Source organism: Sarcophilus harrisii, chromosome 4, assembly GCF_902635505.1.
Source record: "Sarcophilus harrisii chromosome 4, mSarHar1.11, whole genome shotgun sequence".
Lineage (NCBI taxonomy): Eukaryota > Metazoa > Chordata > Mammalia > Dasyuromorphia > Dasyuridae > Sarcophilus > Sarcophilus harrisii.
This window is the reverse complement of record NC_045429.1, coordinates 415,620,341-415,636,610: the sequence shown is the minus strand read 5'-3', so window position 1 is coordinate 415,636,610 and position 16,270 is coordinate 415,620,341. Positions and strand designations below refer to the sequence as shown.

The 16,270-nt window shown below is 34.3% G+C and overlaps 1 protein-coding gene across 1 annotated transcript in view; it reads right to left on the bottom strand.

Moving 5' to 3' along the window:
• Positions 1 to 16,270, bottom strand: part of LRIG2 (leucine rich repeats and immunoglobulin like domains 2) — a 47,447-nt gene that overhangs the window by 10,298 nt on the left and 20,879 nt on the right. Inside the window, exons 5-11 of the mRNA XM_031967317.1 lie at positions 15,963 to 16,106; positions 15,707 to 15,850; positions 15,022 to 15,165; positions 14,667 to 14,810; positions 12,439 to 12,519; positions 11,427 to 11,498; positions 11,210 to 11,278 (exon numbers count right to left, since the gene is read on the bottom strand). Of these exons, the coding sequence (XP_031823177.1) occupies positions 11,210 to 11,278; positions 11,427 to 11,498; positions 12,439 to 12,519; positions 14,667 to 14,810; positions 15,022 to 15,165; positions 15,707 to 15,850; positions 15,963 to 16,106 (798 nt within the window). The remainder of the gene's footprint in view (positions 1 to 11,209; positions 11,279 to 11,426; positions 11,499 to 12,438; positions 12,520 to 14,666; positions 14,811 to 15,021; positions 15,166 to 15,706; positions 15,851 to 15,962; positions 16,107 to 16,270) is intronic.

Here is a 16,270-nt window from a genome sequence, read left to right as displayed (position 1 = left end):
AATCTTTTCAGGAGCCCAAGGTGAATATTAGTGTAATTTTGCCTAAACAAGACACTATATTCTTGTGTTTTCTTGCACATGTTGTTTTTCCAACTAGATAAGCTCAAATAAAAGGACAGGTTCTTCTATTATTTTTGTTATCTCAAACTTTAGCATACTATTCTCTTTCAACAAATAAACATTTAAGCACTGATCAAGTCAAACGTAGAATAAGGCATTCCAGGGCATACATTTAGGTGGACCTTTTAAATAACAATTCACTGAAAAAAAATCTGTTATAGTTCAAGTCCCAGCCCTGACTCAGCGCAATGCCTATGAAACCCAAAGTCACCTCACACATTCCCCAACCCCTTCTCCATGTGAGGCATCTAAGACTTTAACTTATAACCTCTACTGACAAGTTCCTTCCCTGAGTGTTCCCTGTGCCAATGAAATCACAACTCCAACCCCTATCCACAGAGTATAAGCTTCTTGAGAATAGATAGCCTTTTGGGTATATTCCAAATTATTCTCCAAAATGACTGAAATAATTCACAACTCCAACAGTGCACTAGTGTCCCAGTTTTCTCAGATCTCCTTCAATATCCAACATTTTCTGTTTTTATCATTTTAGCCACTCTGATAGTTATGAGGTGGTATCTTGTTGCTTTAATTTGCATTTTACTGACCAACAGTGATTTAGAACATTTTTTTCATATGATTATAGATAGTTTTGACTTGTCTGAAAACTATCAATATTCTTTGATCACTTATCAAATTTTCTTTCCATATAATTTTTTTTTGCATTGGTTTCACTTGTGCAAAAACTTTTAAATTTTATGTAATCAAAACTATCTATTTTACATTTTGCAATGCTCTACAAATCTTTGGTCCTAGATTTTTCTCTTTTTCATAAATCTGACAAATAAACTATTCCACTGCTCTCTTAATCTGCCTATGGTATCACCCTTTATGTGTAAATTACATAAATTTTGACCTCATCTTGGAATACAATGCAAGATGTTGTTCTACACCTAGATTTCTGCCATATTGTTTTCCAGTTTCCCAGCAATTTTTAACAAATGTGTTTTTGTTTCAAAAGCTTGGATTTTTGGATTTATATATGCTAGAGTAGTATGATACTAATATATATCCCACTGACCCACCACTCTATTTCTTAGCCAGTACCAGATTGTTTTGATAATTACTGCTTTATAATTCAGTTTGAGATCTAGATAACTAGACAACCGTGTTTCACATCCAAATATTTTATATCTATATCTAGAGCTATTTTAAATGTAATTTCTCTTTCAATATCTTGCTGAACTGTGGTGGTAATAAATAGAAATGCTGATGATTTTTATGGAATTATTTTGTATCCTGTAACTTTTTACATATAATGCTTGCTGATGGCTTTAGAGAAATATTATTTGTCATTGTAAAGTATGCTCCACTATGCTCCCATGTTTTTAATGGGAATGTATTTTGTCAAAGGCTTTTTCTGCATCTATGAAAATTATATACTATCTGTTGATGTTGTTATTGATATAGTCAATTATGCTAATAGTTTTCCTAATATTAAACTGGCCTTGTATTCTTGGGATAAATCCTACCTTATGATATATTGCTATAATCTCTTTGCTAGTGTGTTATTTAAAAACGATGCAACTACCCTTTGACCCAGCAGTGTTACTACTGGGCTTATATCCCATAGAGATCTTAAAGAAGGGTCAAAGGGACCCACATGTGCAAAAATGTTTCTGGCAGCCCTCTTTGTAGTGGCAAGAAACTGGAAACTGAGTGGATGCCCATCAGTTAGAGAATGGCTGAATAAGTAGTGGTATATGAATGTTATGGAATATTATTGTTCTGTAAGAAACGACCAGTAGGATGATTTCCGAAAGGCCTGGAGAGACTTACATGAACTGATGCTGAGTGATGTGAGCAGAACTAGAAGATCATTATACACAGCAACAAGACTATACGATAATCAATTCTGATGGACATGGCTCTCTTCAACAATGAGATGATTCAAACCAATTCCAACTGTTCTGTGATAATAATGAGACCCATCTACACCCAGAGAAAGAACTATGGGAACTGAGTGTGGACCACCACATAGCATTTTCTGTTATTGTTTGCTTGCATTTTTGTTTTCCTTCTCTCAGGTATTTTTTTTCTTTCTAGATTCGATTTTTCATATGCAGCAAGATAACTGTATAAATATGTATACATATGTTGGATTTAATATATATTTTAACATATTTAACATGTATTAAACTGCCTGACATCCAGGGGAATGGGTGGGGGGGAAGGAGGGAAAAATTTGGAGCAGAAGGTTTTGCAAGGGTCAATGTTGAAAAAATTACCCATGGATGTGTTTTGTAAGTAAAAAGCCATAATAAAATAAACAAATAAATACTTAAAACAAGAACAAAAACAAAAACGTTGCATCAATATTTGTTAGGAAAATTGATTTATGATTTTTTTTCTCTGCTCTGGCTCCCCCAATTTTTCCAAATAATTTATATAAAATTAGGATTAATTGATCTTTAAATGTTTGGTAGAATTTGCATGTGAATCTATCTGGTCCTGGGGAATTTTTCCTTAAGAAGCACACTGATAGCCTTTTCAAGTTCTTTTTTCAAAAATTTGGCTATGTAAGTATTATATTTCTTCTTCTGTTAATCTGAATAACTTAAATACATTTCTGTAGATATCCATCCAATTGTCTTAATTTCTTCTTCTATGGTGGCAAGTTCACCTCTTTCATTTTTGATACTAGCAATCTGGTCTTCTGTTCTTTTTTTAAATCAACTTAACCAATGGTTTATCTATTTTATTGATTTTTTTTTCTCACAAAACTATCATCTAGTTTTATTTTTTTTAGTTCAATGGTTTTCTTTCAATTTTATCTTTCCTTTGATTTTTCAGGATTTCTAATTTGGGGTTTAATTAGGGGTTTTTAATTTTTTCTTTTTCTAGGGTTTTTTTTTTAAGGTACATGCCCAACTCATTGATCCCCCCCCCTCTATTTTTACTAATATAAGCAATTAAACATACAAATTTTCCTCTAAGTAACATTTGATTGTGTCCTATAAATTTTGTTGTTATTTTCTTTAATGAAATTATCAATTGTTTCTATGACTCGTTTTACCCATTTGATTAGGATTGGATTATTTCCAATTTTTTAATCTCTTTCCTTGTCCATTTTTGAAAGTGATTTTTATTGCATTATGATTTGAAAAGATGTGTTTATTATTTCTGCATTTGGTTGTAAGGTTTTTTAGTACTAATTAATACATGGTCAATTTTTGTGTAGGTGGCATGAACTACTGAGAAAAGGCATATTTCTTTCTATGCCCATTCAATATATTCTACAGTTCTTTCCCAGCTAACTTTTCCAGGATTTTATTCACCTTTTTAACTTCTTTCTTGTTTATTTTTTGGTTAGACTTATTTAGTTGGAAGAGGGGAAAAATTAAGATTCCCCCACTGATATACTTTTATTATCTATTACCTTCTGTAAGTCATTCAACTTCTCCTTCAAAAATTTAGATGGCATACCATTTGGTGCATATATGTTTAATATTGATATGATTTCACTGTCTATGTTATCTTTCAATAAGATAGTTTCTTCTTTATCTCTTTAATTATATTTACTTTTATTTTTGCTTGTTCTGAGATCATGACTGCTATTCCTGCTTTGTTTCAGGTGAAGCATAACAGATTCTGGTTCAGTCCCTTACCTTTACCTTATGTCTATCTCTTGCTTCAAATGTGTTTCTTATAAACAACATATTATAGGATTCTGATTTCTAATCCATTCTATCTGCTTTTGTTTTATGGGCAAGTTCATCCATTTACATTTATAGTTATGATGACAATGTATTTCCCTCCATACTTACTTATCCTCCTCTCTTACCACATCCTCTTCCCCCAGCCCTTTCCTCAAAAAACACCAATGTTTGGCTTGGAATCACCTCCAATATACCCTCCCTTATATCAATCTCCCCATCTCCTTCTATTATTACCATCCCTTTTTATTTTCATATAGGGTAAGATAGATGTCTATCTCCAAATGAGTGAATGTTATTGATTCTGAGCCAATTTTGATGAGAGTAAGATTTAAGATTGGCCTGCTGCCACCCCCACCCTATCCTCACCTTCTCTCCCATTAGCACTTTCATGCCTCTTTAAATGGAATCATTTACCCCATTCAATATCCTCCCTCCTTCTTCTTTCAGTACAATTTTTTTTCCCCACTCTTTTATTTTTTATGGGTATCATCCCATCAAAGACACCTTATATTTACACCCTCTGTCTAAATATATTCCTTTGCACATATAATAAAAGTTAAGCGTTACAAATATTACCTTGCCATACCGAAACATAAACAGTTTAACCTTACTAAATTTCTTAGGTTTTCTCTTTCTTGTTTCTTTTTCACCTTTTTTATATTTCCTTTAAATCTTGTACTTGCAGGTCAAATGTTTCATTCAGCTCTGGTCTTTTAAGTAGAAATTATTGACCCACTGAAAGGGATCCCCCACTGAAAGGGATCCTAAAACCAAAACACCAAGAAATATAGTGGCCAAATGCCAGAACCCTCAAACAAAGGAAAAAATACTCCAAGCGGCTAGAAAAACCCAATTCAAATATAAAGGAGCCACAATAAGGATCACCCAAGATCTAGCAGCATCCACATTAAAAGATCGAAGGGCCTGGAATATGATATTCCGAAAGGCTAAGGAACTCGGTATGCAACCAAAAATAACTTACCCAGCCAGAATGACCATCTTCTTCCCTGGAAGAAGATGGTCATTCAACAAAATAAGTGAATTTCACCTATTTTTGGTGAAAAAACAGAACTTAACAAGAAGTTTGATCTGCAAATATAGAACTCAAGAAAAACCTAAAAAGGTAAAAAGAAATCTTGGGAACTATATTTCTGCTGTAAAGATGTATAAAAAATACATGTATACCTTGTTCTAGAAATTAGAGGTGGAAAGGACATTGTATCAGAAAAAGGGTAGTAAATGGTACTATATCTCACAAAGAGGCAAAGGAAACTTATTATATCTGAGAGAAAGAATGGAGGGGGATGAATATAGTAGGTATTTTACTGCCATAAGAATTGACTTTAAGAGAAAAAATTTTAGACATATTCAATATATGGTGAAACTTCTCCTATCTCATTGAAAAGTGAGAAGGAAAGTGAAAAGGGAAGGAATAAGCTAAGCAGAAGGGAATACAGAAACTGAGAGGGAAAGGAGTATGATAGGGGGAGGAACTCTAAGGTGGGGAGGAGGGATACTAAAAAGGGAGGGCTGTGAGAAGCAAGTGGTGCTCATAAGTTTAATACTGGGAAGGGGGGTAAGGGGAAAGAAGGGAGAAAAGCATAAATAGGGGTTAACAAGATGGCAAGTAATATAGAATTGAGTAATTTTAACGATAAATGTGAAGCGGTAAACTCCCCATAAAGAGGAAGCGATTAGCAGAATGGATTAAAAGCCAGAATCCTACAATATATTTGCTTACAGGAAACACACCTGAAGCAGGGAGATACATGCAGAATAAAGGTAAAAGGATGGAGCAAAATCTACTATGCTTCAGGTGAAGTCAAAAAAGCAAGGGTAGCCATCCTGATCTCAGATCAAGCAAAAACAAAAATTGATCTAATTAAAAGAGATAAGGAAGGGCACTATATCTTGCTAAAGGGTAGCATAAATAATGAAGCAATATCAATATTAAACATATATGCACCAAGTGGTGTAGCATCTTAATTTTAAAGAGAAATTAAAGAGCTGCAAGAAGAAATAGATAGCAAAACTATAATAGTGGGAGATCTCAACCTTGCACTCTCAGAATTAGATAAATCAAATCACAAAATAAATAAGAAAGAAGTCAAAGAGGTAAATAGAATACTAGAAAAGTTAGATATGATAGACCTCTGGAGAAAACAAAATGGAGACAGAAAGGGTACACTTTCTTTTCAGCAGTTCATGGAACCTATACAAAAATAGACCATATATTAGGACATAAAAACCTCAACTCAAATGCAGTAAGGCAGAAATAGTGAATGCATCCTTTTCAGACCACGATGCAATAAAAATTACACTCAACAAAAAGCCAGGGGAAAATAGACCAAAAAATAATTGGAAACTAAATAATCTCATACTAAAGAATGATTGGGTGAAACAGCAAATCATAGACATAATTAATAACTTCACCCAAGAAAATGACAATAATGAGACATCATATCAAAATGTGTGGGATGCAGCCAAAGCGGTAATAAGGGGAAATTTCATATCTCTAGAGGCTTACTTGCATAAAGTAGAGAAAGAGAAGGTCAACGAATTGGGCTTGCAACTAAAAATGCTAGAAAAGGAACAAATTAAAAACAACCAGTCAAACACTAAACTTGAAATTCTAAAAATAAAAGGAGAGATCAATAAAATTGAAAGTAAAAAACTATTGAATTAATTAATAAAACTAAGAGTTGGTTCTATGAAAAAACCAACAAAATAGACAAACCCTTAGTAAATTTGATTAAAAAAGGAAAGAGGAAAATCAAATTTTAGTCTTAAAATGAAAAGGGAGAACTCGTCACTAATGAAGAGGAAATTAGAGCAATAATTAGGAATTATTTTGCCCAACTTTATGGCAATAAATTCGACAACTTAAATGAAATGGAAGAATACCTTCAAAAATATAGCTTGCTCAGATTAACAGAGGAAGAAGTAAATATCCTAAACAGTCCCATCTTAGAAAAGAAATAGAACAAGCTATTAACCAACTCCCTAAGAAAAAATCCCCAGGACCAGATGGATTTACATGTGAATTCTACCAAACATTTAAAGAACAATTAACCCCAATGCTATATAAACTATTTGAAAAAATAGGGACTGAAGGAGTCCTACCAAACTCCTTTTACGACACAGACATGGTACTGATACCTAAAGCAGGTAGGCTGAAAACAGAGAAAGAAAATTATAGACCAATCTCTCTAATGAATATCGATGCTAAAATCTTAAATAAAATATTAGCAAAAAGATTACAGAAAATCATCCCCAGGATAATACACTATGATCAAGTAGGATTTATACCAGGAATGCAGGGCTGGTTCAATATTAGGAAAACTATTAGCATAATTGACTATATCAATAAGCAAACTAACAAAAACCATATGATCATCTCAATAGATGCAGAAAAAGCATTTGATAAAATCTAACATCCATTCCTAATAAAAACACTTGAGAGTATAGGAATAAATGGACTTTTTCTTAAAATAGTCAGGAGCATATATTTAAAACCATCAGTAAGCATCATATGCAATGGGGAAAAACTGGAATCTTTCCCAGTAAGATCTGGAGTGAAGCAAGGTTGCCCACTGTCACCATTATTATTCAATATTGTATTAGAAACATTAGCCTCAGCAATAAGAGTTGAGAAAGAGATTAAAGGAATCAGAATAGGCAGTGAGGAAACCAAACTATCACTCTTTGCAGATGATATGATGGTATACTTAGAGAACCCTAGAGATTCTACGAAAAAGCTATTAGAAATAATCCATAACTTTAGCAAAGTTGCAGGTTATAAAATAAATCCCCATAAATCCTCAGCATTTTATACATCACCAACAAAATCCAACAGCAAGAGATACAAAGAAAATTCCATTCAGAATAACTGTCGACAGCATAAAATATTTGAGGAATCTATCTATCAAAGGAAAGTCAGAATTATATGAGCTAAATTACAAAAAACTTTCCACACAAATAAAGTCAGACTTAAACAATTGGAAAAATATCAAAGTGCTCCTGGATAGGTCGAAGCAAATATAATAAAGATGACAATACTCCCTAAACTAATCTATTTATTTAGTGCTATACCAATCAGACTTCCAAGAAAATATTTTAACGATCTAGAAAAATAACAACAAAATAATAAAAGGTCAAGAATCTCAAAAGGATTAATGAAAAAAAATCAAATGAAGGTGGCCTAGCTGTACCTGATCTAAAACTATATTATAAAGCAGCAGTCACCAAAACCATTTGGTATTGGCTAAGAAATAGATTAGTTGATCAGTGGAACAGGTTAGGTTCACAAGACAGAATAGTCAACTATAGCAATTTAGTATTTGACAAACCCAAAGATCCTCACTTTTGGGATAAGAACTCACTATTTGACAAAAATTATTGGGATAACTGGAAATTAGTATGGCAGAAATTAGACATGAATCCACACAACACCGTATACCAAGATAAGATCAAAATGGGTGCATGATTTAGACATAAAGAACGAGATTATAAACAAATTAGAGGAACATAGGATAGTTTATTTCTCAGACTTGTGAAAGAGGAAGAAATCTGTGACTAAAGACGAACTAGAAACCATTAGAAAATTTTGATTACATCAAATTAAAAAGCTTCTGTACAAACAAAACTAATGTAAACAAGATTAGAAGGGAAGCAACAAACTGGGAAAACATCTTCACAGTTAAAGGCCTCATTTCCAAAATATATAGAGAGCTGACTCTAATTTATAAGAAACCAAGCCATTCTCCAATTGATAAATGGTCAAAGGATATGAACAGACAATTTTCAGATGATGAAATTGAAATCATTACCACTCATATGAAAGACTGTTCCAAATCATTATTAATCAGAGAAATGCAAATTAAGACAACTCCGAGATACCACTACACACCTGTCAGATTGGCTAAGATGACAGGAAAAAATAATGATGAGTGTTAGAGGGATGCGGGAAAACTGGGACACTGATACATTGTTGGTAGGAGTTGTGAGCAATCCAACCATTCTGAGAGCAATCTGGAATTATGCCCAAAAAGTTATCAAACTGTGCATACCCTTTGATTCAACAGTGTTTCTACTGGGCTTATACCCCTAGGAGATACTAAAAAAGGAAAAGGATCTGTATGTGCCAAAATGTTTGTGCAGCCCTGTTTGTAGTGGCTAGAAGCTGGAAACTGAGTGGATGCCCATCAATTGGAGAATGGTTGAGGTAAATTGTAGTATAAGATATTATGGAATATTATTGTTCTGTAAGAAATGACCAGCAAGATGAATACAGAGAAGCTTGGAGAGAATTACATGAACTGATGCTAAGTGAAATGAGCAGAACCAAGAGATCATTATATACGTCAACAACGATACTGTATGAAGATGTAATCTGATGGAAGTGGATTTCTTGGACAAAGAGACCTAATTCAGTTTCAATTGATCAATGATGGACAGAAGCAGCTACACCCAAAGAAAAAAAACACTGGGAAATGAATGTAAACTGTTTGCACTTTTGTTTTTCTTCCCAGGTTATTTCTACCTTCTGAATTCAATTCTCCCTGTGCAACAAGAAAACTGTTTGGATCTGCACACATACATTGTATCTAGGATATACTAGGACATATTCAACATATATAGGACTGCTTGCCATCTAGGGGAGGGGGTGGAGGGTGGGAGGGAAAAAATCGGAACAGAAGTGAGTGCAAGGGATAATGTAAAAAAAAATTACCCTGACATGGATTCTGTCAAAAAAAAGTTACTATAAAAAAAAAAAATTATTGAAAGACCTTTATTTCATTAAATGTCAATTTTTTCCCCTGATTTTATTTTATTGGGTAGGTGATTCTTAGTTTCAATCTAAATTCCTTTGCCTTTTGGTATGATTCCAATTTCTTCAGTTTTTTAAAGTTTAAGATGCAAAATCCTGCATAATCCTGACTGTTGCTCCATATCTGAATTTTCTTTTTGGCTGCTTGCAATGCTATCTATTTTTGTGATCTATGAGCTCTGGAATCTGACTATGATGTTGCTAGCAGTTTTCATTTTGGGATTTTTTTTTTCAGGTGGTGATTGGTGGATTCTTTCAATTTCTATTTTGCCTCCTAGTTCTACTATATCAAAGTACTTTGACAATTTCTTTAAAGATGTTGTCCAGGCTTTTTTTTTTTTTTAAATCATGGCTTTCAAGTCCATATAATCCTTTTATTATCTTTCCTAGATCTATTTTCTAGGTCAGTTGCTTTTGCAATGAGAATTTTCACATTTTCTTTTATTTGGTTACTTTTCTGATTTTCTTTTATTCTATCTGATGTCTTACAGTTATTAGTTTCTACTTACTCAATTCTAATTTTTAAGGAATTACTCTCTTCAGTGAACTTTTGTATTCCCTTTTCTATCTGTCCAATTCTATTTTTTAGGTAGTTATTTTCCTTGATGAATTTTGGTATATCTCTTCCCAAGCTATTCACTTTTTTTCATGATGCTTTTATATTATATATAAAACTACTTTTCCCTATTTTCCTTCTACTTCTCTAATTTGTTTTTAAAAATCCTTTTCAAACTCTTCCAAGAACTCTTTTTGGGCCTGAGACCAAATTACAATTTCTTTTTGAGGCTTCACACTAAGTTACTTTGACACTAATGTTCTCTTCTAAATTTATACCTCCATCCTTCCTATAACCATATAAATTTCTATAGTCAAGATTTTTGTTTGCTTTTTGGTCATTTTTTTCTGTCTTTCTTTGGTGACTTGGTGTTTTTATGTGTGGGGATCTAGTCCTACACTGTCCTAAGTTTTTTTTGTGCTAGTGGTCTGGGTCTTACGCTGGCTATCACTGGACTTCAGGACTTAGCTGATTGCTTTTCCTGTAGGTTGGGCTTCCCTTCTGGCTTGTAGTCTCTCCTGAGTGTGAGGTTTAGCTACTGGATTGCTATGGTATGAGTCTTTCTGGTGGCTGGTCCTGGACAAACAATATTGTTGTTCATGGGCCCAGGAGCAGGGTGTCTGGTTGACTAGCCCTGGGGTAAGGCTTCCTTACTGATCAATAAAAAAGCCAAGCCCTTGAGGATGATTTGTGTTGGGGCCTTTCTGAGCTGCATTCACCTAGGAGGGCAGGGCCTTGCTGGTGGGTTGTCCCCTTCCCTTCACACCCAAATCACAGCCTACAGACACCCATCAAAACCAAAGGGCAGGGGCAATGATTAACGCCAGGACGGAAAGAGAACAGAGGACAAAGACCAAGGGAAAAGATTAGCTCCAAGGCAGCAGCCCTGGCAAAGCCCATGCATGGATATTTTTATGGGCAGAGTTAAAAATCAATGTGATATCCAGTTTTTACTCTAGTTCCAAAACTCATTTTGGGTCAGGCTTATAATCAAGACATTAAATGTCAGGGGCTGATGACAGGAATAAAAAAGAAGGTACTTACAGTTCTTTCAGATGTGTCTGTGCGAAAGCATTTTCTTGGATAGACATTATAGCATTATTGTTTAAGTCTCTACAACCAAAAGAAACAAAACATTTTTTACCTCTTGTCATTTGTACAACTGCAATTAAAACACTAAGTAGCTTTGCTAACCCTAAAAAGCTTTGCTAACAGCAAAGGTTATTTATTCAGTGGATCTTAATGTATGCAAACTACTTACAGATGCTCAAGGGCTTCAAGACCAATAAATGCCTTCTTTGTAACCGACTTAATATGGTTTCCTTGTAAAATTCTGAAATACAAACAAACTTTGGTAATAAAATTCTCCAAGCCCAAAAAAAAAAAAAAAAAAAAAAAAAGTAAATTAACTTATAAACAAGGCCAGAATGAACTTAAAACAGCAACAAACACCTCTCAATTTTCAAGAGTTTTGAGTTTTAAACACAAAACCAAAAATAAAATGAAGGTTCTGAACATCACTCTGACCATGGGGATGTCCTCCTAGTTCAATGTCTTTCTTCTCTGGTATCAGATTCAATTTCAGAGGGGATCCCAGATTCAGAGGGAGAAGAACCTCAGCTGTTGTCTTATCCAGCTTCTTCATCATAAAGGTGAAGAACCTGACAATCAGTGAGTAACTAGTGAGAAAACTAAATGAGTTTCCAAAGCTGCACAGGAAGAAGCAAGCAGCAAAGCTAATGGGGACCTGGGAGACCTGGTTTCTGTGCTATGTCCCTTCTTAGCAGATAGCTTTCTTTGGACAAGCTGCTGGAAGGCCCAGCCTAGGTCTATCATCTTTGTTTCTTAGATCCAACAGCCCCAATTATTGCTAGATAAAACTGACAGAAGCTTTCATATTAAATGGTTTTGTTCTTTTACTACTACTCCTTTTATGCAGAACCTATTTTTTTTTTAACCTGAACACAACTTCACTATATAGGTGACCACAGTTTTTATGGAAGGCAATTGAGATATGCTCAAGGTCATCCAGCTAGTGTCAAGTGTCTGAGGTTGGATTTGAACTCCGGGTCCACCTGATACCAGACTCATGCTCTATCCACCATACCATCTAAATGCCCTGGAAATAATGGTTTTTCAATAGTAGAGGCCCAAAAAAGAAAGAAAATCTAGGAGTAAGTTAACTTCCACCGAGTATCAGTATCAAAAGTCTCAGAGAATAGAGTTATGAAACATATTTTTGCACAGGCACAGATAACATCAGGAATACATACAATTTAGTGAGTTTGTTGAGTCCTACAAATGCTTCACTTGCATCTTCTATGGCCCAGGAGATCTCATTGTTCCGTAAATCTCTGCAAGAGTGAAAGCACCTTTTTGTTTTAGGGAAAGGCCAGGGACCACTAACATTAGGTTAACATTGTTAGCATCCTAACATAGCCATGTCAAATAACCACTCTGGTTTGATCCTACCCGCCCCGCCCCCCTCCCCCCGCCCAAAATCACAGTTTTCCTAACTTCAAAGACTATGCTTTGAATTAGTTCCTTAGGAAGGAAATTCTGTGATCATTTGAAAGATAGACATGTGAGAGAGATTGCTGTTTGTCACAAGCTAAAAGAATCCAGAGGCAAGCCTGGATAAGTAAATTAAGCAACATGCTAAGAATGTTAATCTTCCTGGCTAACAGTTCCTAATTGTGTTAGCATATTAAAAGATTATAGGAAGGGGACTGTACAGGGCTGTGAGGCAGGCAGCAATAGGTTTTTTGCAAGTTCAGGGAATATAGTTCACAAATCTGGTTACTAACTAATGGGATTTCTTTGTGACCTATGTCTATCCCCAGGGTCCTCAGCTTAGAAAGGCAGACTACAACTAATACCAATACAGCATTTCACAACTCCAGAGCAATTAGATTCTTTCCCCTGGGAAGCAAGGAAGATACATGTGAATAACAATGCTACAGTGTTTTCTTTAAAATAAAAATTATGGGTCTTTCAAAATTCACTAGGCCATCCTCAAAGGAAATGTAGTTACATGAGTGCTAGATGGAAAATGCCAGCAAGAGAATATTTGGTATTTGGTATCTCTTCAAGTCTACTTATGCCAAAATACCAAAATTTTCTACTTTTACAGACTATTTTAAAACTATATGGATTACTATATCAAAGATGGCCATCAATGGTCCACTTTACTCAAAATCTTGCTTCTAAACAAGACAAGTTTTTTTCCTCTTGCCTTCTATAACTCAGTTTCTTTAAGACTGCTCATTTCCTGCCCTTTTTCCAAAGAAATGACCAGACTCGCTCTTTGCATCTCCAGCAGCATAGTGCTTTCTGCTCATCAGCTTCCCCATTTCCTCTCCCATCTCCCCTAATATGACCATCAACTAGCATACCAGTGTGAATATTCACATGGTAGTTTAATTTCTTCCCTTTTCCCCAGCTGTCAAGATGCTGAAAGAAAGAAGCATATTAGTTTCAATTCTTTAAAATAAAGAAAAAGAAAAAGAATGGCCACAGGATAACTTCAACCCCAGAACCAGGATCTCTAAACTCTAGCTCCAATTCTGTCTTCAACTTCTTTTAAAGCAGTCATAATGGTATGCATGGAGTATCGCCCCAGATTCTCTAGTTCTTTGCAGATAGTATCACCCTTATTCTTCGGTAAAGTATATTGGGTTCTGGGAGTCAAAAGACCTGCTGGGATTTCCTTTGTCTTATCCCAAAATGGCTACATTAGGTAAATACAAAGTATACTATTAGTCTATTTACTCTGACAAGAAGATAGAAAGCTCTTGAAAAATCAACCAAATCCAAATTTGGAGGAAAACTGGCTCCATCTATTTTAAAATTCAGACAAAAGCCTCTGTATTAGATCTAAATTGCCATTCTCATCCATAGTTAAGCACGAATGTTTGCAACCTGGTCAATTGGCACACCACCTTGTCTTATTCATTGCTTGGAATTTAATGACCAGACAATCCCGTATTTAGCATCCTTTAAGACCATAACAAATTCTGTTATTAATCACTTTGCTCACTCTCATTTTTGCTATACATTTTAAAAATTACATTTCATTAAAATATTATTAGAACATAACAATTTACAAAATCTCCTAAAGTGTTGCTAATTAAGGCATTTTAATGAACCAACAATCAGGATGATTTATTTCAAATGAATTTGTAAATAACAGATAAAAGTTCAGATATATTCTTGACTATTAAAGACTATAAGTTTCTTTTAGATAAGAATGGTGTGCCTTATTATACGATCCCAATGGTGCTTAGCATAACAGTAGGCATAGAATGGAGAGCCAACATATATTGTTGATTGACCAATCTAAAAGAGATTTGATATAGTTTTAGCCTAAGGCAAAGGAGCAACAAAATTACAACAATAATGAAATGATTAAATTATAGTGAGGATATTTATTAGTTATTTTTATTTCTTTTGACTTTTTTTATTGAAGCAAAAGCCAATTTTTTTGAACCAATATACTTACAATGTCCGCAGATTTGAAAGGTCTTTAAAAACCCCATCAGCAATGTGAGTGACCCTGTTGTCCCCTAAATTCAACTTCTCCAATAAGCTCAGTCCCGCAAAGGCAGTTTCATCCAGGCGAGTTAAATGATTATAGGATAAGTCACTGTAAATAATATTTTGGCAACAGTAAGAAATTCATTATACCTGAGTACAACTTTACATTTCACATCCTTCTTATAAGATACATATATTCTAGAACTTTTAAACTCCTAGAATATAGGTTAGGAACTTCTAGACTTTATTACTATGACAATTATTAATTTCAACCTGATCTAAACTGCAAAATCATCACTGAAATTGAGTTTAACACTTACAGTTCAGATAGTTGCTGGCAGAACTCCCAGGCATCAGGACTGATTCTGTCAATAGCATTCTGGCTGACATAGAGCTGTTGTAATGTCCTCAAGCCATAGAGCCAGCCCTTGTTCACTTCTATTAGGTTATTGTGCTCCAGTTCTCTGAAGAATTAGAGAAACAGAGCAGAAAATGGGTCATAAAACAAGATATTCAGTGAGAAGAATATTCTTAAATCTTCATGAAGTCTTAGTCCTGGATGATATCTAACCCAAAATCTCTTTTTCACCTAATCCTACAAATATAATCTAGGAGGACAATCAATGAACTTGATAGTGTATTTAAGGCTGGATAATATAACAAGATTACATAGGAACAGCAGATTTTCAAAACCTAAAAGCTAGAGTAAATATGACCAAACTATGTTAACTATGCCTAATCTTGATGAGTTCTGATAGTCCTAATAGAAAAAAGTAATTCAGTTAACTTTAGATATGATACTTATGGGTAGGGCAGCCAAATCTACTGATTTAATATTTTACAGCACATGCCAACTTTGTACTTCAATTGCCTTAGGGATTAGAGGAAAGAACTACTTCATGGAAATTCTGTGTAATTAAAGACCCTACTCTAGCTTTCTGAGCTTTAGAATTCCTAATCAGAAGTCCTAGTTAACACTCTCCTGCTTTGATTCCCAGTACTTACAATTCTTCCATGTTAACTAAGCCAAAGAAAGCTCCATCCATAAGTCTGCTAATTCCATTCCGCTGCATTTTCAAAGATTTTAAGGAATCAAGCCCTTGGAATGTAAGACTTTCCACAGTTTTAATCCTGTTTCTTTTAAGTTCTCTTTAAGAGAAATATGAACAAAAGTTAATATACAGTTGAGAATCATCTGCTTAAAAAAAAAATGAAAAGATAGTTTCACAGAAGAAAAAGCTCCCTCAAATTAGCTACTTACAAAAACTGAAGATGAGGCAGCTTAAAGATCTTGGGTGGAATCATGCTAATTCTGTTTCTATTTAACTTGACCACTACTAAAGAACTGGACAAATTATCAAAGCAACCAGCTTCCAAGGTAGCTATCCTGTTATTGCTCAGATTCCTGAAATAAACAAAGCAAAAATATATATTGAACAAGAATTCTACCCTAAATAACTCTGCACAGATAATACTGCTTGTATTTTTTTTTTTGTATAAGTTTATTTTATACTGAAAAGCCAGAAATTTGGCAAATTTCACTTATTTGCTTTCTATACAACTACATTA